This window comes from Callospermophilus lateralis, chromosome 4 (genome assembly GCF_048772815.1).
Source record: "Callospermophilus lateralis isolate mCalLat2 chromosome 4, mCalLat2.hap1, whole genome shotgun sequence".
Lineage (NCBI taxonomy): Eukaryota > Metazoa > Chordata > Mammalia > Rodentia > Sciuridae > Callospermophilus > Callospermophilus lateralis.
Genome location: NC_135308.1, coordinates 12,156,113 through 12,181,097, shown reverse-complemented (window position 1 = coordinate 12,181,097; position 24,985 = coordinate 12,156,113). Strand labels below are relative to the sequence as shown.

The 24,985-nt window shown below is 39.9% G+C and overlaps 1 protein-coding gene across 1 annotated transcript in view; it reads left to right on the top strand.

The window, feature by feature from the left end:
* The first annotated feature begins 5,140 nt into the window (after positions 1-5,140).
* Adam28 (ADAM metallopeptidase domain 28) overlaps positions 5,141-24,985 on the top strand; it is a 44,396-nt gene continuing 24,551 nt past the window's right edge. The window contains exons 1-9 of the mRNA XM_076853483.1: positions 5,141-5,192; positions 10,360-10,463; positions 12,609-12,685; positions 14,618-14,696; positions 15,854-15,930; positions 17,481-17,673; positions 20,370-20,441; positions 21,229-21,300; positions 24,292-24,461. Coding sequence (XP_076709598.1) covers positions 5,141-5,192; positions 10,360-10,463; positions 12,609-12,685; positions 14,618-14,696; positions 15,854-15,930; positions 17,481-17,673; positions 20,370-20,441; positions 21,229-21,300; positions 24,292-24,461 — 896 coding nt within the window. The remainder of the gene's footprint in view (positions 5,193-10,359; positions 10,464-12,608; positions 12,686-14,617; positions 14,697-15,853; positions 15,931-17,480; positions 17,674-20,369; positions 20,442-21,228; positions 21,301-24,291; positions 24,462-24,985) is intronic.

The window sequence follows — 24,985 nt, the reverse complement described above, 5'->3', positions numbered from 1 at the left end:
CTGGCTCCTTGCAGGAGTGACCGAAGGGAGAGGTGGAACTGGCTTGTCTCTGGTCTGACACAATCTCTGGTTTTAGATCCCAGTTCGCTAATTCATAGAGGCTTGGTTAGATTTCCTTCCCATCCTCTCAAGGGGGGGAGCCCTTTCCCGGGTGGGCAGGGCCGTTAGCAGAGCCGGAAGGGCACGTGCCTTCTGTCGGGCCAGGCGGGGACCCTTCTGGCTGAGCTGGGCCGCCGGGGGCGCCCACAGAGCCAGGCAGATGGCGCCCGCGTGGCTAAGAGCCGGGCGGGGTGACCCTTCGCAGAGCGGGCGGGCGGGCCGCCAGGAGTGCCGGGAAGGTGGGAGCTGTCTGCCGGCCGGGCAGGGACCCTTCTCACTGAGCAGGGCCGCCGGGGGCGCTTGTAAAGCCGGGCGGCTGCAGCCTCGTGGCTAAGAACCAGGCGGGCGGGGTGGCTGTTTGCAGAGCAAGAGCGGAATGGCGGGAGCTGTCTGCCGGCAGGGCGGGGACCCTTCTCGCCGAGCAGGGCCGCCAGGGGCGCTTGTAAAGCCGGGTGGCTGCAGCCACGTGGCTAAGACCCAGGCGGGCGGGGTGGCTGTTTGCAGGGCAAGAGCGGGGCTGCCAAGGTAGCCGGGATGGTGGAAACTGTCTGTCGGCCAGGCAGGGACCCTTCTCGACGAGCAGGGACGCCAGGAGCGCTTGTAAAGCCGGGCGGCTGCAGCCTCGTGGCTAAGAACCAGGTGGGTGGGGTGGCTGTTTGCAGAGCAAGAGCGGGATGGCTGGAGCTGTCTGCCGGCCTGGCGGGGACCCTTCTCGCCGAGCAGGGCCGCCGGGGGCGCTTGTAAAGCCGGGTGGCTGCAGCCGCGTGGCTAAGACCCAGGCGGGCGGGGTGGCTGTTTGCAGGGCAAGAGCGGGACCGCCAGGGTAGCCGGGATGGCGGAAGCTGTCTGTCGGCCAGGCAGGGACCCTTCTCACTGAGCAGGGTCGCCGGGGGCGCTTGTAAAGCCGGGCGGCTGCAGCCTCGTGGCTAAGAACCAGGCGGGGTGGCTGTTTGCAGAACAAGAGCGGAATGGCGGGAGCTGTCTGCCGGCCGGGCGGGGACCCTTCTCGCCGAGCAGGGCCGCCGGGGGCCGCTTGTAAAGCCGGGTGACTGCAGCCGCGTGGCTAAGAACCAGCCGGGTGGGGTGGCTGTTCGCCGAGCGAGAGCAGGGCCGCCAGGGTAGCCGGGATGGCGGGAGCTGTCTGCTGGCCGGGTGGGGACCCTTCTGCCGCGCTGCTCTGGGCCGCCTGCCGCTTGCAGAAGCGGCGGGTGGCCGCGGGATTGGACTCTGAGCCCGCGCTGCCGGTCAAGTTTCACTTGTCTGGGGCAAACTGTCACGTCTAATAAACTTACTAATTCTCGGCAGGTCTCCTTTCAACGGAATTTTGCTAGAAGATCCTCAGTAGGTAGAATGCAGCTGTTTTAATTGGTGTTTCTGATCCCGTTAATGTGGAGATATTGAAAGTGCAGCTTCCTCGCCGGCCGCCATGTTGGATCCCCCTCAACTTGTCTTGTAATCGTGATGATGGAGTGATCAGTAGTAGACGGCCAGGCACTTTTAGAGATATGTTCGTCGCATCTGAGAAGTGGGCATCATGGAAATTCCTTCTAGTAATTTGTGTGTTTACAAATCTTCATGATAAAATGCTGAAGAAATAATCTTGGTAGACTTAAAACATAGAGTTAAGAACAGCATAATAAAACTTATTATAGATTAAGTAATATTAAGTTCTTAGAATCAACTATATAAAACTATAATTAACTATATAAAACTATGCTCAATCTAAAAGAGTAATTTTAAAAGGAGTTCAACTGAAATGTATTTTAATTTGTTCATTTCCACATGAAGTGTCTCTGATTTTTTAAAAAGTTGGAACCAGTGAGTTTCAAAGGCAACTGAAAAACTTAGGCAAGAGTTAGAAGGAGACTTACTTTTAAAATGAAATATTCATACCATGTATCATGTATTCAAAAACTGTTCAATAAAAGAAGGATTTTTGACATCTTTAGAGGGATAGAGAAGGAAACATGATCTATGAAATAATCTTAATCCCAGCTCATCTTAAACTCAGCAAGATTAGCTCTAAATTTTCACTCTGGAATTTTCTTTTCTTTTCCTTTTTTCTTCCTGAACCCCATTTCTTTCAACTATAAACAACCGGTTTCATCCAGGGGGTCGGGGGTGGATGGGAAATTAGCCTGATACTTCTCTTTTCCTCAAAGAATAGTTTTATAAACAATGTCCTGGTGTGGGCTCTCCAATCAACTCTGTTTTGACTGCTCCACTCAGACTGCCCTTGGCAAAGACATCTGTGACCTCATGACCACATCCAAAGCCCACTTTTTACTTGCTAAATAAAAAAGTGGAGGTTTTTATTTAGCAAATAAAAAGTGGAGATTTGGTGCTGTTGGCCACTTGATTTATTTAGAAATTCCCTTCTGTAACACAAGCGCCCCAAGTATCCATCACTCTGAATTATTCTCAGTTACCTGTTCAAGTTCTCTTTCCGCTTCTTGTACTCACTTTATGAGTGCCCCTAGCATTTGATGAAGTTACACTAGGCTGCTCTTCTCTCCTCCATGCCCTAGTAGACTACTAAACAAGGCCAATGGGAGAAGAAAGCTGGTTTTCCTGTTCTTGGAGAAATTTGGGTTTTTGATTTTTTTGGTACCAGGGATTGAACCCAGGGGTGCTTAACCACCGAGCTTCATCTCCAGCTCTTTGTATTTTTTATTTTGAGACAGGGTCTTGCTACGTTGCTGATACTGGCCTTGAATTTGCAGTCATCCTGCCTCAGCCACTGAGATTCTGGGGTTACAGAGGTGTGCCACTACTCCCAACTTGGAGAATGTATTTCCACACCTGTTTCAATCATTTCTTCCTCTGTTATATCTTAAGTGATAGAAAGAAGAATTTGTAACTCTATACAAGGAATGCATCTAAGGTATATTCTCTATTAATCAGGGTTCTCCAGAGAAATAAAATCAACTGTGTGTGTGCACTTGTGTATGCACACGCGTGTGTGTGTGTATGTGTGTGTGTGCATATGCACATGTATTCAGTAAATGTAGAATCTGCAGGGTATGCAGGCAGGCTGCAGACCCAGAGTGAAGTTGCACTTCAAGTTCAAAATCAGCTGGTTTGCAGAAGTGTAAAAAATGTATAATGATTCAAAAGTGGATGTATCCTGTCTCTTCCCTGCAAAGCACAGAGTTATAGAACTTGTGTGGTAGAGGCAAGAAACAATTTTTGAGACCAAGTATTTTACATGTATCCCATGAGATTCTTAATCCTGGTGGTTGAAATGTTCAATAACTATGATATACTATAAAATAATGATAAATATTATAATAATTTAAAATTCCCTATGATTGTTGTTTGATGCTTCTATGATGATGTGAAGGAATTCATTTTCACTGAAATCATTCTAAGATGATGATAATATGCTTCTGAATCCATAAAATAATATGTAATTATAGTGGCCTGGATGTGGGGTTTTGTAGTAATAAATTGTTCTCAGGGTTTTCTCTTTCATGGGAATCTTATCAATAGAAATAAGACTGTGTACATAAGACAGCTAAGCAATTGAGAAACACTGACATATATGGCTAAGAGCTCAGACAGTACCTCTGCCACTTTCTATATAAGTAACTTGAGCAGACTGCTTAATCTTCTTAATCTATGTAGTAAAGATGACTTGAGTCTTAATCTTTTGAAATAGTTCATGCTTTTAAACTCCAATTTTTTCACCTATGAAATGGAGGTAAACAGTATTTATAATACATGAGTGTCATTAGCATTATGTAATGTTATGGTTTGGATGTGAGATGTCCCCAAAAAGCTCATGTGTGAGACAAGGAAGGACGGTTCAGAGGAGAAACGATTGGGTTGTAAGAGTCTTAACCCAATCAGTGAATTAATCCCTTGATAGGGCTTAACTGAGTGGTAAGTGAGGTGGTAGGGTGTGGCTGGTGGTGGGAACTGGGGGTGTGGCTTTGGGGTATACATAGTTTGTATCTGGAGAATGGAGTCTCTGCTTTCTGATCACCATGTGAGCTGCCTCCCTCTGCCACACTCTTCCGCCATGATGTCCTGCCTCACCTTGAACCCTGAGGAATGGAGCTGGCTGTCTGTGGACTGAGACCTCTGAAACCGTGAGCCCCCAAATAAACTTCTCCTCTTCTATAATTATGTTGGTCGGGTCGTTCAGTCAGTCCTAGCAGTGAGTGTCTAAAACATAACAAGTATAATGGATTTTGGAGAGTCCCTGGAACTTAATAAGAAGCCCAATTAATTAATTACTTTATCAGTTATGTAGTATGATTTCCATGCACGCCAACTTAGTCTCACTGTCACAGGCCCTGAAATATCATCCTCTGTGCTTCAGAGTTTCCTGTTGCTTCCCGGTTGTCAGTTATGAGACACCCCGGAATCTGGAAAACTCCATGCTCCTGCTGTCATGCATTCTTATTTCAGGATGGTTCCAGCTCCCTGGGATAATGTGAAAATAGAACCCAGGCTGATGGGAAAGGAGAAATTGACATAATAATTAGATTGACTTGGAGATTGATCTTCAGAACCACATATGTATGTGAGGGAAGAATAACATTCTGAATAACTGTTTGCCAACATAACTAAAAATTATATATCAGAATATATGTTTAATTATACATATAATATATAGTACAACACAGCGCACATCGTATGTTCTATACACCACACACATATAGTATGCCTATGATAAACAACTGGCACATTTATCAACATACGTGAAAGCAGTTACCTGCATGTGACCATTGGGCTACAGCAACATACTGGAAATGGGCTTCTTTTGCACAGGGAACAGGGAGAAAATGGGGAGAGAAACAACAGCTTATGATGAAGGAATCTTGGAACCAGCCAGGAGGGAAGCAGCCAGCACTTCCGCCTGTGCCTTTGTTGCAGGACCACAGTGGAGGTTGTGCAACACCTTCAGTAAATACTTCCTGCATGGAGACAGTGAGCCGGGGAGTTTCATTCTGTCTCACTCAGGAGGCAGGGAGGGAGCCAGCAGCACAGGTGTGCAGGTGTGAGCAGAGAGCTGCTCCTGGAATCACCCAGCATGCTGCCAGGGAGCCTTCTGGTCCTCACTTTCCTCCTTTCTCCAGCCCCAGGTAGGCAGTAACTCTTTTTTTCAGGTTCTGTGAAGTGCATCATAGAACTGCTTGCTTTTTATCTGCTCCCAATACCTTTGTCATATAAAATATTTTGAACAGTTGTATTTTTATTCCTCAACCAATTTTGCTAACCGACTGGTCTAGTTGTAACCTATCAGTTGGGGGCTGTGAAAACTGAATGCCAAGAAGACAAATGAGAGGTCTCCAACCAACATTTGCACGTCTGATGTGAGAATATTTAGAAGTGAAAGCTACATTTCTTGCAGCATAACTTAAATAACGAATATGGTCTCTGAGTCAAAGAGTGGGATTGATCAAAACTCATATTGATGTTTGCAGTGTATTAAAGATGCAACAGATTTGCCAGGTTATGGCTGTATAAAGATTTTGGAAAATATCTGCTACTATGATTGGGGCTTGGTAGGTTCTTTATGTTCCTTTGGACTGCACATATTAATGTTTAGTGCTTTTATTACTAGCAATTATAAATATAACTACTAGAAATAAACTGTTCACCAATTTTATGTGTAGAAAGCATTCTGATTTTACTTCACAAAAAGGTGTTGAGGTTAAGTATTAGTTGATGATTCACTTCCATTTTGCTTGTTGTATCAAATGGTTAAGAATGTAAACGTGCAGAAATACTAGTACTTAATGATATGTTACATCGAGCCAGTCTTGCCATTCTGGTAAATTCTCCGTTAAAGTATGGATAAATGAGATTTGGAAACACATTCCTCCAGCTTATTTCTATTTCCACAGCTTCAGTCAGCATATTGGACTCTAAGTGTCTAGAGTCTCCCTAGTTAACCTTTTCTGGGGTCTTAGAATGCCTGCTGGGACCTGGGGACGGAATCAATTATCAACAAAAGGTCTGGAGTTAGGAGAGAAAGACGCTTCTCTCCTATGATCTATTCTGCACTAAAACTAAACCACTAAAACTAAAGTGGTTTTCCAATTTGATTTCCAGACTTGTAAAAATTTTATTTCATACCCTTAAATAAAGGGATGATGGTAGGCATTCATGTACTTGACTTAAAATTCCTACTTTTGGAGTCAAAATCCACAGGAATCTTCATTCTTTATCTCTTCCAGAAATGCTATCAGCCACAACTCTAGAGGAACCCACTCAGTCAAACATAAACACCGCGTGAGTTCTAGCTTTGTCCGAGAGGTAGAGATCAGGCTGACCTACTGACCAAGCCTCATGGCTGACACTGGGTGCCCACGAATATCACAACATTTACAGTGAAATTAGGGACCCTCACTGTTTCTGCTCCTCCTGAATGCACTTTCACAAAACAGCACTGAGAGATGCAGTGTCCCTGGAAGTCATGCCCCAGAATGGGACATCACACGTAGGACATGGTGGTGGGGGAGGACCTGCTCCCTCTCATCTTCCATCCCGAACAGAAAGTTGTCCCACTTCTTTTACCACCTGGTGTATTTTCAAAGGTCTTTCCTGGGTCACTGAAATATTCCTGCTAATTTTCTCATGGGGGTTTATGTTTTAGCCTGAATGTAAGAATTTAAGCAATTTTTCCCCTCATCTCTTTGTGTCTCTGTCCCCATCATCAATATGATCCATATGTGCCCCTCGGTGATGATTGTGCCCAGTTCTTAGACACTTGAAATAAAAGAATGAGATGTAAAATAAGACCAGATGCTTGTAATGAGCTTCACAATCCCCTGAGAAAAACGATATGGGATTTCATCATAGGAAAAGAAAAAAACCACAAATATTTAAAAGGATTTGACAGGCAATTGAGGGGTGAGGCAGTAAATGAGTTATAACTGACAAAAGAGGAAGGGTTGATGGTATTCCAGCAAAATATCGCGGGGATACACTGATTTTCAAAATTATTTCTTCTCAAACTGTCAGTTCTTTCTTGCCGTTATAAGGTGACTGGAAGACAGAAGACAGTGTGTACAATGTAATCTCAACAACCAGATAATATGCCTCATTAGGATGTGTTTTTCTCAAGGTGTGTACTCATTTTTACTGCTTGAAGTTTAAAATGTCAAGGTGTCTTGAGGAGAAATACAAAAGCTCAGAACCAAAGTCAATGTCATTACCTAAGTCCAAATTCAGTGCTGATGTCATTGTTCAGTTAAAGTGTTTCAAACAGATTTGAACAGAAACAAAAATATCAATATTATGTCTTAATTTTCTAATCTCCAAAATGGCCTGAAATGCTTTAAAAAATAAAGTAACAATCCAGACTAAGGTCTCATATTGCAATCTTTTTGTTGTTGTTGTGATATTAATCTTGTAAATAAGTTTTGCTTTTTCTGAAACAAATGAACATAGATATATCTCACCAACTCAAACCAAAATAACAATTTTCTTTTTCTTGATCCAGTTTTGCTGGCCAAACTAATCCAACATATGAGTTCTGTGGGAGGGAGAAAGCAAGTATTAAAATAAATTAGTGGAAACATATTGTGTTACACCTTGGATCTGTGTAATCCCTGGATGGCAGTTAGCTGTGTTTGTTCCACAGGCTTCCAAATAATTAACTTGATGTTATTCTGCTGGGAGGAGGCTGAACTATCTCCTTCTAGCTTGAGGATGAATATTTAGGTCAATTATTTCCCTATATCTGCTGTGCAAATTATTGTGTCTCAGATCTTCATTATTTCAGGGGCCTTCCAACTTTCAGGAAACAAGAGCCTTTCAGGGAAATTTTGTCTGTTTTTGTTAGAGAATTTACTGTGTTACAAGAGTTTAGAATTACTTGTAAATTCACTTGTTTCATACTAAAAAAAAAAAAAGAGTGAGAAGTTGTTTAAAAAAATCTTTTTTGTTTGTTTTGCTTTGTTTTTGGTTTCCATTTGGAAGTGCTCAAAGAAATTGTTTAATGAACTTGCTTATTTTGAGTCTGTGTTTAAGAACCTGTTTGTAGTTTCATGATTGCTTGGGACATGAGGATGCCAAGCCTTACCAGAAGCCTGGGGCTCAGCATGCACAGCAGAGAAAACTGGTATGGAGTGGACTGACCCCTCTCCCTCTTGCTCCTTCTGAACAGAGTGTGTGTATTACCACCTTCTGCTTTTATGCAAAGAGTCATTTGGGCAGTTATCACTTTATGACCCAAAGGAAGCCTGCTCTAATAGTTCTTGTTAGAATCATCCGTGTTGCAGATAAAAACCACTAAAAGAGATTTTAAGAAGTCACTGAGGTTGCAACATTGGTGAAGTACAGCTTCAGCAATTCAATGTCAAAGGGATGAATTGCAGCAGGACACACTGCAGCATGCATGCTGGCTCCATATGGCACATTCATTTTGTGTCACCGAATTAAAGGAGGCAACAAGGTGGTGTGTCAATACCATCAGTGGATAAGAGTAATCTTCTTACCTGTTGGTTTCTTCTTGTTCTGAAATAATTGGGAAAATTGAACTGGATGGAGAGAAAATGATCATTTAAATTTCTTTAGATTTTGGTATGTTCGATTTGAAAAAAGTTTTTGTAACTAATAGTATTATTTCTTGTCCAAAAAATTAATTAAATAAAGATAAAGTACCTAGTGACTGCTTCCAAGAAATGAGTAAGGAGAGAACCTGGTGATGTTGTGAAGTGTGACAACATGAAAAGGCTTAATTTGTCACAACTGACTAGAATTTATCCATCCAAATGAACATGGCCCTTTCAGACACATTATAGGGGATTCTGCATTTATTTGCATAAAATTGTAGACTACTTGAACAAGCTTTAAGTACTATTTAATCTGCATCCTTTTCTTCAAACAATTACAAACACTTTAACCGAAGCCCAAATTAAGTTATTCTCATGTCAACACCATGGATTTAAGTGTTTTTGAAATGCTTATTAAGAGCAAATCTCAGGCCACTAAAAGAAAAGCTCTTACGTTATTTAAAGACCCCATTTTTGACTATAAGAGTTCTTAGCGAACTTAATATTTTTTCTAGTCTTCCAAGTGAAATGTAAATGGTTCTTGAGTGATCAGATGAATTAAACCCATCCTAAAATGATTAAAATTTGACATCACTAGGAATTTTTGAATTTCTGCTCTCATTTTAGAAGAAAATGTAAAGAAATGAATGATTTGTTCTGTGGGAAATCATTTTGGATAAGGTACAGAAGTACAGACCTCCTGGGTGACTGACAAATAACACTTAGTCAGAGACTCAGTTACCTTTAATAAAAGGCCAACCATAGCAGCATGAATTTCTATTGCCATAGAAGTTTGGTTTGCGTCTTTTAATGAGATGAGCATGGATTGCCTTAAGAGGGCCTCCTGAGAAGCCTTAGTTCGGTGTGAGGCTGGGCTGCCTCCTGCTCTCAGGGCTTCTGTTCTCTGCACCTGGGTTGGACCTAAAAGCCACCTATAGCTGTCAAATAGTGCACCTCTTGACATTTCCTCAAGAGTCAGGCCATGGGCACAAATGGAAAAGAAAGTAGAAAACCAGCCTTAACTTTGGGCAAGCTCTGAATTTCTCTCTACAATGACTTCTAGAGGCAACATGGAGAGGAGCATGCAAACAGGTTGTAACATATCACGTCCCAGTTTCCTCTCTATTCAAATGGTGTTTCTCTAATTTTCATGGTTTTTGAATATTAAAAAAAAAGTTTCTTTGTATTTTTAATGCCAGCTCAGCCCATTCCATGAGCCAACCTTTAGAAGAGACTTTTCTTTCTGGGACTTAGTTTCAAATATTTCTATTGGCACACCCAAGAGAGAAAACGTTAGAATCAGCCATGGCGCACATTGGTTATCTCATTTTCATAACACATGTTTCTCAAAGTGCTTCCACTCAATTACTATGGGACCAGTTAGCTTCTGAGATCTGGGTGGCATCTGCCTCTTTCCTTTGCCTTGCGCCACTGCTGTGTCTCTGCTCAGGGAGCCACTGAAGGCCTCCAGGAGAGCAGAGGAAGGGGAACGTGGGAAGGAAAGACTGTCACTCAACAGAGGCACAGGCACACTTTTAGGGAAGACATCTGGAGTTGCAGATTCTAGTAAAGAGTTGAGAGAGAAAGTGTGTTTCAGGCTGTGTCTGTCTCCTGAAGCAGCCGACCTGGATCTCACACAGTCTGTGTGGCATCGTTCACAGGTGACGTATAAGGATGGCCAGTACTGACCGGCCCACTTTGTTCCTGCCTCGCTAACCTTCTGTTTTCCCCTTTTATTTTTCCTCAGTAAGTGCTACCAAGGAATTCCCGGAGGTAAAAGATTATGAAGTGGTTTATCCCGTAAGACTCCATCCGCTACGGAAAAGAGAGATCAAAACACCGGAGGAGAAGGTACAGCTTCTGAAACATCTCCAAATTTTAATTTAAATTAAAATATGTGTATTGTATCGTACATACATCTCATATAAATACATCATATATTTATATTTAATGTATAACTGGACTTTATGTAGTTTTTAGCTTTAGGCCTTCAAGGTAAATAACATTAGTATTAATGTTTATGGTCTTTTTTTTAATCCTTTACACTATGATCCAAAATTTTACTTTTAACCTTATTTTGCAAGTCCAGTTCTAAGAAATAGAATTCAACTAATTTTATAATTTATTCTGTGTACTTCCAAAAAAATTAGATACGACTTACTTTATCTCTTATGTTTCCTTCTCTCTATCCATCTACACACATATAACCATGGCTGTTAAAACAGGAGAATACTGCAAGTGAATGGGTATTTGTATTTTAATTTGAAAATTATACCTTTTCTAAACAGGCAGCACTGAAATTTGGATAATGCTTACAAATGAAACAACACTTTTTCAGTCAACATTCACTCAACAAACTTTTATTTGTTGTACGAAGAAAGCTAAGGAAAGCCTTGATACACTCAATAATTACCTGCACTCTGAAGTGTTCTTCACTGGGAACCGACAACTTACACAAGTATTCTAAAATGCAAGTCCCTGGGGGAACATGTGCCCCTACTAGACAGGGCTCCTCACAGTATTTCTTTCAAAGCAATTTAGGAGAGCAGAGCCCAAAACAGACCCTACTTCCAATAATAGCTGTCTATAAAAATTATTTCCACTAAGTTTGGTGGAATCCATGTGTGTTGGATTCTTCTTCAATATGACTTTCTTCAAATACTTTCGTGCAGTCTCTTAAAATTATCAGATACCATTTCTCCCTCAATATTTTGAGAAAAAATTTGGATATAAATAGTTTTCTCTCACAGCTGTCAAGCAATTTCTTCATCACTGTAAGAATAAACGTTTTTATTTGGAAATTTTTATTTTGATGCAAAATCACAGTCTCATTACAGGTACATGCTAGATGATCAATATTAATTTTAGGAGCTATTGAGTAGATGGAGATGGTTAATGAATGCGCCAGATGTTTAGTGTAGATCTCTATGACTTGTGAAGTTCACTATTAGGGTGAGTTGCTACACAGGCCTTATGTTTTTCTGATCCATCATGGTAGTGTACAGGATCTAAATTCAGAGGACTAGCTTGTGTTCACATCTTAGCTTTGTGAGTTCTCCCCTGGTAAGCTCAGATACCCAGAAACCTGAAATCTTTGTCTTAAAGATGAAAATGACGCCATGTGTATTGCATGGATGTTTTGAGATTTAATGAATGAAACATTAACTCCATGTTCAAGATTAGGCTGACACTGCCTATGGAACCCATTATATCACACTTTTTATGACTAATTTTCAAGGCTTTTTGTAGCTTCACATCCCAGTAATAAGACATCTTTTTTTCCCCCTTCTGCTCCTTAACATGACATGCTTGTTAGTCACCCTGAAATTGTTTTTTCTTTCCTTAACAATGTACTTATTTCTACCTCTGTGCCTTTTCTTATGGATTTCTTGCTACTTGAAATGTTCATGCTTGAAGAGAGGCCCACCTTGCATTCTTTGTGAAGCTGATCCCTTTCCTGAATTTATGCTATAGTCATGGGCAGTGTTACACAATTTAGCTCTTGATTTTTAAGCACATATTGAGTTTATATGTGCAACATTAGTGTGTGTGCCCTTTTGTGTGTGCTCACATGTGTTTTGTGCATGCATGTCTGTGTGAACACAGTGCAATATTCTTTTTTGTTTGAAGCTGTCCCAGTTGATCAAATAAAGGCATTTTTTGACATGTTCCTGACTCCCCTTACCTTCATCTTCTAACCCCTGTCCTAAGATAAATATTTGTTATATAAATATTTGTTGATTCAAATATATCTTTGCAAAGCACATCAATTTAATCTTTCAAAGTTTGGATACAAAGATGTCAGATAATTTATCCATGTAGTAGCCATAATGGTTTGAGCTATTAAAGTAAAAGAGGTAGACATTTGGTATCATGCAGCCTACTGCTAGATAAAAGAAAAATATTGCATGCTAATATTTAAACAGATAGAAATGGCCAAATAAATGTTCATTTACACTTATTAATTACTTGTAAATGTTTTTGTATTTTTTGTAGGAAATATTCGAAACTGAAGTAAAGTATGAAATGACAGTTAATGGAAAAATTGCAGTGATTTATTTGAAAAAGAACAAGTAAGTACTTTTATATCTGATGTCCTCATCAATAGCAATCAGGGTAAGGACAAGTGCTGTTTGAGTCTGTTCCTTCTTGTGGCTCTCACAAACCTTGACAAATCATTTTTTCTTCTTAACTGTCTCAAGAAGTTCAGTGAATATTTCTTTCTGCTAAAATAACAGAAATTCATTGGGTAAAAGTTTTCTAGTGTTTCGATATTTTTATAAATACAAAACAATGAATGAGGTGTGAAGAATCATATTTTATCTATTTTATGAAACAGCAGAGGAAAATGTTCCAATGTACTAAGCTATAACGAAAAAAAAATCCCTCTATCTTAGTACAATCTACCATCCTAGCGTTAAAGGACTATATTTCAAAATCTTTTGAAACTCAGAAGAGAAGACATAGAAATTCAACTCCAGGGCCAAATAAAAAGTCAGAGTCAAGACCAGAACTGGACTGTCCTCACTCTAGAACTGGTGTTCTTCCCACCCACTGTCCACTCCCTGCCCATGATTCTTGTGCATCATGTTGTCCCCATTCTCTTCACTTGGTCCATTTGAATTCAACTTTTCTTCTCCAATTTCGCTGCCGCTGCTGTTCCCCAGATCTTGCTCATCCTGCAGCTAGACTATTTCAAGAGTAATTTCTCCTAAATCTGTGCTTTCAATTTCTTCCAATCCCCAGATGACTCTGTATAAGACAGCAGAATTTCTCCCCCGCCCTCCGCCCACGACAATAGACTATTACTTTTGCAAAAAAAAAAAAAAAAAATCGCAATCAACTCAAGTCTGGCAACTGTGTGGTATCATGGAATTGTACCAACTTTGGATTCAGGTTCCCTAGCTACAGTTCTTTACATTTTAAACTCTTTATTCTCATATAAAAATAAGAAGAGTGATATGTATCTCACAGGACTATTCAAAGAACTAAATTAAATTATGCACATTACATTCTAACACAGTGCCTGCTAGAGAGATGCCTCTCTTTAAAAAAAAAAAAAGGTTCATTATTCACAATAATTCAGAATAAAGATATGATATAGGATCAACCTAAGTCTCCGTTGATAAATGAATGGATAAACAAGTTGTGGTATATGTACACATACATATGCAGTGGTGTATTATTTAACCTCAAGGAAAGGTTTTTGCAATAGCATGGGTAATAGTCTGCATAGTGAAATAAGCCAAGCACAGAAAGATAGATATGTACAACATAATCTCACTAACTTTGAAATCTAAATGAGCTCAACTGCTAGAAACTATGAGTACAATGATGGTTAGGAGGGTTGCGGGGGACAGGAAGATGTGGGTCAAAGGTTTCAAAGTTTCAATTGTAATATGAATAAATTCTGGATATCTAATATACATGCATAGTGACTATATTTGATGATGATGTGTTTTATACTTGGAATTTCCTAAGAGAGTAGATCTTCAATATTCTCACCACCCATATGTGCATGTGCACACTTAAATGGTAACTATGTGAGGTAACAGATGCTGATAAGCTTGATTGTGCTAATCATTTCACAATGTGTATCAAACCATCATATAGCATACCTTAAATAGCTTCAATTTTTATTTGTCAAATATACTTCCTCTCTCTATATATATCATATATAAAAATAGTACTATATATAGAAGCAATACATTGCTCATGTCATTCATATCTTCTTTGACCTCAGTTCTGCTTCTTCCTAAAGTCTCTCCTCAAAGCAGGTGAAGTCCCATAAAGAAGCAGGTACTATTCCACATCACTCAAGAATGTCCTTGTCCCTCCCATTCATTCCAATTTAAACAGCTCTTCCATGCTTGGGCTTTTCTTACGCTGGGGAGGACCCAAGAATTTAACATTTTCCTGTGCAACCAGAGAAAACTTGAATTTGTGTGCTTGACTGCACAATCAGAAGGAGTAACCCCTCTAATTTTTCTTTTCTTTTTCTCCAGGAATCTCATTGCACCAGGCTACACAGAAACACATTATAATTCCACAGGGAAAGAGATCACTTCTAGCCCTCAAATCATGGTAAGTCAGAGTTTCCTCAATTCGTTCTTAGTAGGAATGTAACCCACACACCTGAATACAGCGTCCCTGCCAGGAAGTGGGACTGAGCCCACAGCCGTGGTACCTTCTTTTCTGTAGTAGCAGCTACTTAAATGATTTTCCAGTGTTTTTCCATTTACCAAGAACAAAGCCATGACAACTCGGATCATCTTCTCCAGCTTTGAAGGGAGGTGGCAGGAGTAGGTTATTTTCTCTAGAGTTTTCTTTGGGGTTACTTCAGCAGTGTGGAGTTAAACACCCTCGTGTCCTGGTGTGTTCCCCAGCATTCCTGTTGCTCCCTGTGTTAGGGGAGCTCATGGCTGCCGCTTCCTTGAGGGCAGCTGCAGAATTCCGCTCTCAGAGCCCCACTTTGTTCAGAGGGAGCAGCTGACAGCCTGGGACGGTGCCTTCCTTTTGGAGCTCCCTTTTCCATTGCAAGCCTTCAAATATTCCTGATTATGGCAGTAAAATATGGGCCAGTCTCTCATCTGTCCCCAGACCAAGAGGTCCTTCATGGGACACTCACAAGGAAAGATGGAAGAATATTGTGAGAATTCATTTAAATGTGGTGAAACTCTGAATAAATTAAGAAATAAAAATGCAACCTGAAAAATGCATCATTTGGGGGAACAGGGGCATGTTAGAAAACATTTAATAAAAATATAATACATTAATAATTTAATGGCACATTTGCCATTAAAGGGAAGAATAAATCTCTACTATTTGGGGGTCTCAGATTTAAATTTTATTTTATATATATATATATATATATATATATATATATATATATATATATATATATATATTTTTATGAGATATATATATTATTTTTCTTCTAAAGAGCATTCCTAATTTAGCAACACCAGTCAAACCATCACATTTCATACCTTAAATATCTCCAACTTGTCACCGATATGAAATCAATACTTTATCAGTATTTGTGTATTATTAGCTAACTTTAAGGATTTTAATACATAAAATGGTTTTATTTCATTAATTTTTAATATTATTAAGTTAGCTGTTGTTCAGAAGTTTGAAAGCATTATAGGTCTTATTTCAAGATTTCAAATTCAAATTTATCAGGGAGTGCAAAACCTGTGACTACTTTCCTTTACAAAACCCCTTTTCCTTTCCTCTAGGATGACTGTTACTATCAAGGACACATCCTTAATGAGCCAGATTCTGATGCGAGCATCAGCACATGTAGGGGTCTGAAGTAAGACTTTGTGAATGTTTTGGGTGAACCTGTGGTTATAGTGTGTGTGTGTAACAAATCTGAAGGTGCTCAAGTACAATTGATTATTCCAGAGTTGGGTGTGAATCTTGAGGGCTCTAAAATTTTGAAACATGAAGGAAATACCATTTCTCTTTATAGTGCTTTATAAATTTCACATCTGAATTGCTTTCAGAGTTTGCTTGCTTGTTTGTTTTTAAATGTGGGTTTTGAGACTCAGTTTTAGAGTCAGAATCTCTCCACCCTCTCTCCCCACTCTGAATTCCCTCCAGCTGGTTGCACACAGGACTCCAACATCCATTCCTGTCTTTCTGTCTGATAATGGCTCCCCATACCTCTGTCTACAGTAAGACATCTCTTCTGATGCTTAGACTTGATTATCTAATTTCCTCTTCCATATCTCCAGTTGGAAATCTTAAAGAATCTCAATCTCAGTGTGCCTTAAACCGAATTAATGATTGTCTCACAAATCTGATATTTTCCCTGAGTTCTTTATCTCAATCAATGGTATAATCAAATTACCAGTTGCCCAATCCAGAATCCCAAATTCCTTTAGACTTCTTACCTCAAAATCTCTTGTCGACCCTGATTGATTACATCTTTTAAATATTTCCTGATGTTCTCTATATCTCAGCTGCAACATTCTAGACCACCCAGCTACTGTGCTCCTTTATCCAAACCATTGCAAAAGACATGAGATGTCATCTGCCCACATCCACTCTTGATACCTTCCAGTTCTAGTACACTTAATCCAGTCTCCCTATTATGTGCTCTTGTACCTTTTCTTCATACTAAGTATCAGTTGTAATTATATATTTTACTCATTTATCTCTCTCTCTCTCTCTCTCTCTCTCTCTCTCACACACACACACACACATACACATTGTTTGATACACATCCATTTTTCTCAGTTGAATACAAATTCTAAGAAGGAAAATACCGCGACTGATGCCTAATAAATAATGGGCACTCATTAAATATTATTTGAAGGGATCTTAGCTTAGGCCCCTTCACTACAGGAATTGAGAAGAAATTGATAATATTAACCATGTGTTATTCATGTTCTTCTCTTTTGATCTTTAGTATTATCCTATTGGGTCAGTATTATATTTGCATATTGTAGATGAAGAAATTGAAGCTGAATGAATTTACATAATCGTTTCATGGTATCATAGATAATAAGTGACAGACCTAGGATTTTAATGCTTTATCTATAAGACATTGACATCTTCAGAAGAACCCTGGATGAGTCAGGAAATGTCCCTCTTAATGCCAGAACTGACATGGTTGGCTATATGACATCATAGTAATCTCTACTCCCTAATAGGTCTTATTTCCATATGGAGAAAATAAGTTTAGGCAATAGTTAGAAACTTCTTCAACTGTAAGTTTCATTGTATTTTATAGACAGGAGATTAAACTGCTTTGGAATTGACTAAGAATTTTGTGAGGTCCTTTTCTGGAGTGTCTACAGCCATACTTCCCAGTGCAAGAATATCTTATTAACCATCTTGAATTCTCATGCTGTGCAGGGGCTACTTCCGCCAGGGCCACCAAAGGTACTTCATTGAACCTTTAGGCCACACAGATCAGGATGAACAGGAGCACGCACTCTTCAAGTACAACGCCGAGGAAGACAAGGTTAACGGTACCTGTGGCGCGGATGACGTGTCATGGCCACCTGGATTGCAGCAGAATGTGAGCCTGCACAGCACCAGACTGGTTGTACGCAGAGTTCTGCATTTTTATTGTGACTCTATAATGCATTGTGTCCTAGGTTCCAGTCTTAGCAGCGCAAATGGCCTAAAATTTTAATCTTTGTTGAAATTAGTAGATTATAGAAACACTAATCATAAAACATTGCTGTGCAATCATGGTTCATTTAACAAGTACTTATGGATCCATTCTCATTATCAACAATATTCAAGGATTAGAAAATGGTAAAACGTAATACCTGCCTCTAGGAGCAGGCCAGTCACAGTATTCTCTAGAGCTGCAGAAAAGTGTCAAGAGCAATGATTAATGTCTTGAGATGACAGCCCGCTCCCTTCACGAATGCATGCAACTCTTCTTCATTCCTGAATTACTTCCTCGGGTGCTAGAAACAGAGAATGGAGCAAAACAGACGCAGGCTCTGCCTGCAGGGACGCAGCATCTTCTTTCCTCTCTGGAGTTGAGCTTGTAGTCACAGAGAAGAAATCAACACAGCTCTGTGTTTTAAGTTGTGAAGTGGGTGTTAAAATATCTTTGTCGTTTATTGCTTACATTTCCTTCAGGATCTCCTTCACATCTAATTCTCTCTTCTAAATGTTCTCAGAATCATCAGCACTGGGCAAATTGGTTATGAGTTAAAATTTCCAGTGAGCTCACTCTGCTGTGGGTTTATGTCATACCAGAACCTATCTAAGAAGCCAGAAGAACCAGTCCTGGCTGCACGTCACTGTGAATGTCACCCTCGTGGTCCTTGACAGGCCTCTTGTCCTCCTGCTTCACCAGCTTGGCAACCGTGTGATGCTGGTCTTGCTTCTTGACCCGATTCTCTCTCTGGCTCTCCTCCCACCTCGCCAGTGCGCCTCCTTCTGAGTTCCTCCCTGTTACCCCTTCTTTGATTGACCTCTAAATATTAGAGGGCCTCAGTTCCAGCTGCCTTTCTTTGCTTCATCTCATGTTCTTCCTGGGTCACCTCCTTCTGACCTAAGCCTTCTTAAAATAAGACTTTGTGCTCATTGGTAGTAGCTGCGGTTCCAGTTTTGGCCTCTCCCCTAACCAGCAGACTGTTATAATGAACCACCTACCTGATATAGCCATTTAAATAATGAGTATCACAAACTTAATATGGTAAAGAGAACTACTGATTTTTAAGCCCCAAACAAAACCTGCTTCTCTCTCCCTCTTCCTGTCTCAACACTGCCACCACTCATCACCAATCAAGGCCGGATCTGGAGAGGATTTCTCTTTCCTCAGCCTGTATCTGTCAGCAAGTGCTTCCCCACACATTCCAGATCTTCACTCTCCTGCCTCTTCCCATGGCCCTCCCCCCATCATCAAACAATCACCATGGCAACAGAGGCTGACCTTCTGCTCCCTCTCCTGCCTTAACAGAATCCACTCTCCAAACACTAGGCCAGATGAATTTCTTATTGTAAATCACATTGCATTCCTTATCTAGTTAAAGCTCATTGAATTCCCATTGATTTAGTGTAAAAATCAAACCACTGACCATGGGTTCCGGATCCTTGTATGATTAGGGCCCTGTTTTCCTCTCCCAACTCCTACTCTGCACTCCCCACCTATTGATGATCTTTCTCCATTGTGTTCTGAAAAGCATGAACTTATTTTTCTGTTTTAAACCTACCAATCAAATTTACCTTTTCACTAATATGTTTTCATTGCTGAAATGATCTTCCTTTTTATCTTTCTTTCCCTGGTTTCTCATTTCTATTAATATGTCTTCTTATAGGCCAGCTCTTTAAAGGAGCTTTTTCTAATCATCTATTTTGAAATAAGTATCTAATCACTCAACATCATATCAGCCACTTAGTCTAACCCATGACGCTAATGATCATCTGATCCGTGTGTGTGTGTCTCTTGTGAGTTCCCTGAGCAGACGAACGAGTCTATTTCCCTGTTGTATTGCTAGTTCCCAGAACACTGTCAGTGCTTGATAAGTGCTACTAAATATTTGGTTCCTGTGGAGAGTGGGAGATAAGTACAAATCTCATTACATAATACCAAAAAGTCTACCTTGAGTAATTTGTTCTTGGTAATGGAAACTTAATCACCTATTAAAAGATAAGGCCTTTCAGAAAAACAAGCTAATAGACTTTGATGTTTTATTATTTATTATTTATTACTGCATCAGCCACTTTTCAATGTCACAATCCACTATAAAAAGTTTTGTGTTTTCCTTGGAAAGGAAAGAGATTCATCTCTACATGAAGAGAAGAAAAGAGGGCAAGGTATATGCTATGGTGGCTCTGGGCATTGAACCATTGGCAATGGCATTGGCAACTGGTATTAACCAAGATAGGAGTAAAGGGTTAAGAGAAAACAACAACAACAACAACAACAAAAACCCAGCAAAGATGTTGAAGTCAAAGTTTGTCTATTTCATGACAAGATAGTAGGGAAAATTTACCGTTCAAAATACCCAAAGACTTGTTCCAGCTCACTTAAAATTAGTTATGCAATCATTTAAAGTATTTGGTAAAATGAAAGGATCATCCTAGCATATTACTGATGTCCATTCTGTCTTGAACATTTTGAACCTTCTCTCTGACTATCTCTATAGAGATAAAATGGTAATATTGTCTCTCCTTGTTCCCAGTGATCACCCAACTTCTTGTAAAAATAACACTTGTCGTAAAAGAAACATTTTCAGAAAAAAAGATGGTATCTTAGTAATTGTCCTTATATTTCAGAAGTTGAATGACCAGAAGCTTCAGGAACGTAAGAAATACATAGAATATTATGTGGTCCTGGATAATGGTGAGGTAATCATATCAGATGAACATATCTTTTAAAATCTTCCTTTACATTAATTTATTTGTTATGTGACAGAGTAAATGTCACATAACCCAGTTTTGAGAAATTATAAATATTAGTTATAGCTACAAATTACTCTGAGCCTCCAAAATTTGGTTTCGGTAATCATGGTGATATATGTGGTTTCTCCTTTCAGAAACAGGAGACTGACGCTATATACATAAATTAAGTTGTTGGCCTTATAATGGTCCTTTCCTGCTGTCTGACAAGCTTCAGACTTGGTTTCCAGTTAAATTCTCTGTCACATCTTCTGTGAAGTAGTTAACATGTGTGAATTAGAATGCCTGGGCCTCAGGGAACAGCAAGTATAACACTCCCATGGACGGGGTCTTCAGTAAAAGGCAAATGATGGGTGACAGTCACTACTTACCTTCTGTTAGAAGAATGCATTTTCATGTAGTAGGTTTTCTAAACAAGGGTCCATGTGTTTAATATCAAAAACAAAAGTCAGAGTTAACAAAATATGAGCAAGTTACTTATTGAATTAATTTACTGCTCACATTTTTTTTTTTAATGAATGAGCTATCCCTCTGCACAGCTGACTCTGCACCCCTAAGGAAACCATGAAATTTAACTGGAAATACATTTTGAAAATTCCCAAGAGCTTAGAGAAATAAGGAATCAATTCATTCCTAACATTAAGTGTTGCTGACAAAGAATGTGTACAGCTACCTTTCTTACCTTCCAATTATATTAACTTTTAGTAATGCCTATTTCTGTCTTGATTGTTTTTAGTTTAAGAAATACAATGAAGATCTGGATGAAATAAGGAAGAGGGTATTTGAGATGGCCAATCACATCAACATGGTAGGATATATTTTATTAAATGGATTTTTTTAAAGAGAGAGAGAGAGAGAGAAAGAGAGAGAATATTTTTAATATTTATTTTTTAGTTTTTGGCGGACACAACATCTCTGTTTGTATGTGATGCTGAGGATCGAACCCGGGCCCCATGCATGCCAGGCGAGAGCTCTACCACTTGAGCCACATCCCCAGCCCATATTAAATGGATTTTTAAACATTGTCCTAGAAGGTATCATTGGGGTTTTCTATGGATGCACAAGGATCTGAGAGGGATGGTCAAGACCCCGCGACTGCGGTTGCTGACTGGCTCCTGAGCCATGACCGGGACTTTTGCTACTTAGTTGAACGTCAGTATGTTAGAGACGTTTCTCATCCATGTACCACACTGTTAGGTTCATGAAGATGTGAAGCCTGTTTTTTTTTTTTTTTTTTTTTTTTTTTTTTTTTTTTAAAGGGGGTAAAAAGGATACTTTTTTTTAGCCTGAAATCCACTAAGAAAATCAAACCCCAATGCAAAGGTGGTACAGGGAAAACAAGACAATCAAAACCAAAAATAGACTCATCTCTGGCACAATAGCACCTTTTCTACACATTATCTCATTACTCCTTAAAACAACCTAAATAAGACATTACTAAAGGTTAACATATAGTCAAGGGATTATATCCTCAGAAGCACAGTAACTCCTGCAAGGTCACAGAGAAAACAATAGATAGGATTTAAGTAGACAACTTAAAGGTCTGTCATTTTAGAATCCTCTTCAGTTAAACAACTGAATTATATTCTTTAGACATAATCGTAACATCCAGTTTCCAAATCTTAAAAATCGTTGTACCTCCCTGTTAGTTAAATGCTGCTGTTTCTTGTTAGTTGAATAAGTAGTTGGTTGGCATCCTCAGTTTGAAATGAGGGTGGTGTCCTGCAAATGCTCTAAAGACGGACAGAGGTGAGCATGGATTCAGTAACCAAGGTCAGGCCTTATCTTCTCATGGCAAGAATCACCCCGACTCTTCTGAATGAACCCCAAGAGCCAGCCACAGTATCGAGCACCTAATTTGTGCCGGGTACGCTTCTCTGTTGAAGAAATAGAGTGGAGAACAGAATGGACAAAAGTTCCTTCGTTCAAAGAGTCACCTTCTTATCAGGGGGACAAATATAAATGAGGAACTAGGATGTTGGATGGAGACAGGTGCCATAAAGAAAAGTGCAACAGAGTGCAAATAGGGAGAGAGGGAGGGTCCATCATGGGGGGTAGAGGGGGTGAAGGAGCCCTCTCTGATAAGGTGGCATTCAAGCAGGGACCTGGAGGAAGGCAGAGCAGTGGGGCCCCAGGGAGAGTGTGCCAGCAGAGGAGAGGCCCTGGGGGCAGAAGCTGGCCTGTCAGGTTTGAGGGAGGGCAGGAAGGCCATTGCGGCTGGGATGCGGTACTATGGGGCAGGTGAGAGGACGCATCTCCCAGGTCCGGTGACCAGGCCCTGAGCACCCTGTGACCTCAGCAGGGACTTTGCATGAACTTCCTGAGCGAGGCCAGCACTGAGAGCCAGGGCTGAGGTGTGGTGTCTCAGATGTACATGGTTGAAAGATTGAATGACTGAAAATAAACTGAAGGGATGTCAAGGCAGAAGCCAGAAGGCCAGCAGGGGGGTCATGACACAATTCTGGGCAAGAGGTGATGGTGGCTTGGGGAAAAGACAGTGAATCTGATGAGAGACCTGAATTCTTGAACAGGGGAAAGATTGGTATCCTGATTGGAAACAAGGGATGTCTTTAATATGTCTAAGTGGAAATGCTGATAGGTAGACTTAATAAGATCCAAGATCAGAGACAAATCTGGGTGGAGTTATATCTTCAAATATATAGATTCCGGAAGGATTATAATTTGGTTGAAATTCTTTTTTTGGCTTCTCTTTTAATAACTGAATTCTTTGATGGTTTTTTGATTTTCCAAATAACTTTATGAAGAAATCAAAACAAAACTTTGTTCCAATCTCCCACAGATGTTGCCATGAGAAGTTCTGTCACTGAGAATGTTTAGAAACCATAGTAACAAATTAGGCTTTATGTTTAGAGTAAGCATATTGTCTGGAAAACTTAACTCATGACTTCTGAAGTTTATCTCATCTACATTGTGAATGATTTGATTTAGTCCAGGCCTAAGAAGTTTAGGATGACTGTCATAGTCTGTTCAAGCTACTATCACAAAATGCCACAGACTGGGCAGCTCATAAGCAATAGAAGCTAATTTCTCACACTTTTGCAGTCTGGGAAGTTCAAAATTGAGGTGCCTGCAGCGTTGGTAACTGGCTAGGCCTGCTTTCAGGCTCATAGATGGTGCTTTCTTGCTATGTCCACAGCTGGTAGGAGAAACAAGACAGCTCCCTGAGGCTCATTTTGCAAGGACCTTAAGCCCAATCTAGAGGCAGCCACTTTCACAGCCTACTTACATCCCACAGGCCCTGCAGTCACTTTGGAAGACAAGACTTCCATGTGTGAATCTGGGGGTGGCAGAGAGGGGCACAAACATTCAGACCACAGCAATCACTTATCATGGATGTAGGACATTTTTTGGTAATATGTTCCTTCACTAATGCTCAAATCAGGATTGAGCCAATGTGGCCAATTGTTAAATATTATCACTATAAGAATATTGAAAAACATAGAAATAAATATATTTAAAGTGAAGCCATAGTGGTAAGCTGTTAACACAACATTGTCGCATTTCTTTTGGTCACAGCAAAAAAAAGTTTGTGTCCATAGAGCCTTTGCTCTACAAAAAGAGTCTATAGATTCCAAATAGCTAATGTCATCTGTCTTTCTTTTTGAATGGGGATTTTTGCAAAAAAGACATGGTAATTTGTGTTTCACAAATATGTTTGGAAAAAGGTTTGTATAGTGCTGTCTATGAATGTTTTACAAAATAAAGTTCCTTGGAGGTATCAAAATAAGATAATATCTGATGATAACTCATTGCTTTGCCATTTATTCTCTTTGCTCAGCTTTATAAAAAACTCAATGCTTATGTGGCATTAGTTGGGATAGAAATCTGGACGGACGAGGATAAGATAGTGATAACCCCAAATGCTTCCTCCACCTTGGAAAACTTTTCTAAATGGAGGGGGAGAAGCCTGCTCAGCAGAAAGCACCATGATGTTGCGCAGTTGATCACGTATGTATGGATTTTCCTCTTTGCACTCCATGTGGTATTTAACGTTAAAGCTTTTCACAGCCTCACAAAGCAAGGGGCATCTCAGGGTATAGATAAGAGGAGGGTTTGACACAATGGTAATTAAAAATTTAAAAATCAACCATTGGATTCAGTATTGAATATATTTTATTTTTGATCCAAGCATTTTATTTAAAAGAGGTCAAAAATTTGGCAATAATTCATAAGTTTGTTTTTATTGGGTTTATAAAAGCAAAGAACCAGTTTAGATAACAAAAAGGATTTAGACTCAATGTTTTAAAAGAACTGATTAGCATTAGCCTTTACTTCAAAGAACTTATAGAATCAAAGGAAAATTGAGTGTTATATTCTACCTCCACACTTCCAGTATCCTGCTGAAATGATCAACTAAAAACAATAGAGATTATCAATCTAATGGCTATGAATTGCATAAGACCTGAGCATATCCTTTTAAAGAAATCAAGAAAATGTTGCTGGATAACTAAAGAGTTTTTAGTGGAATCAGA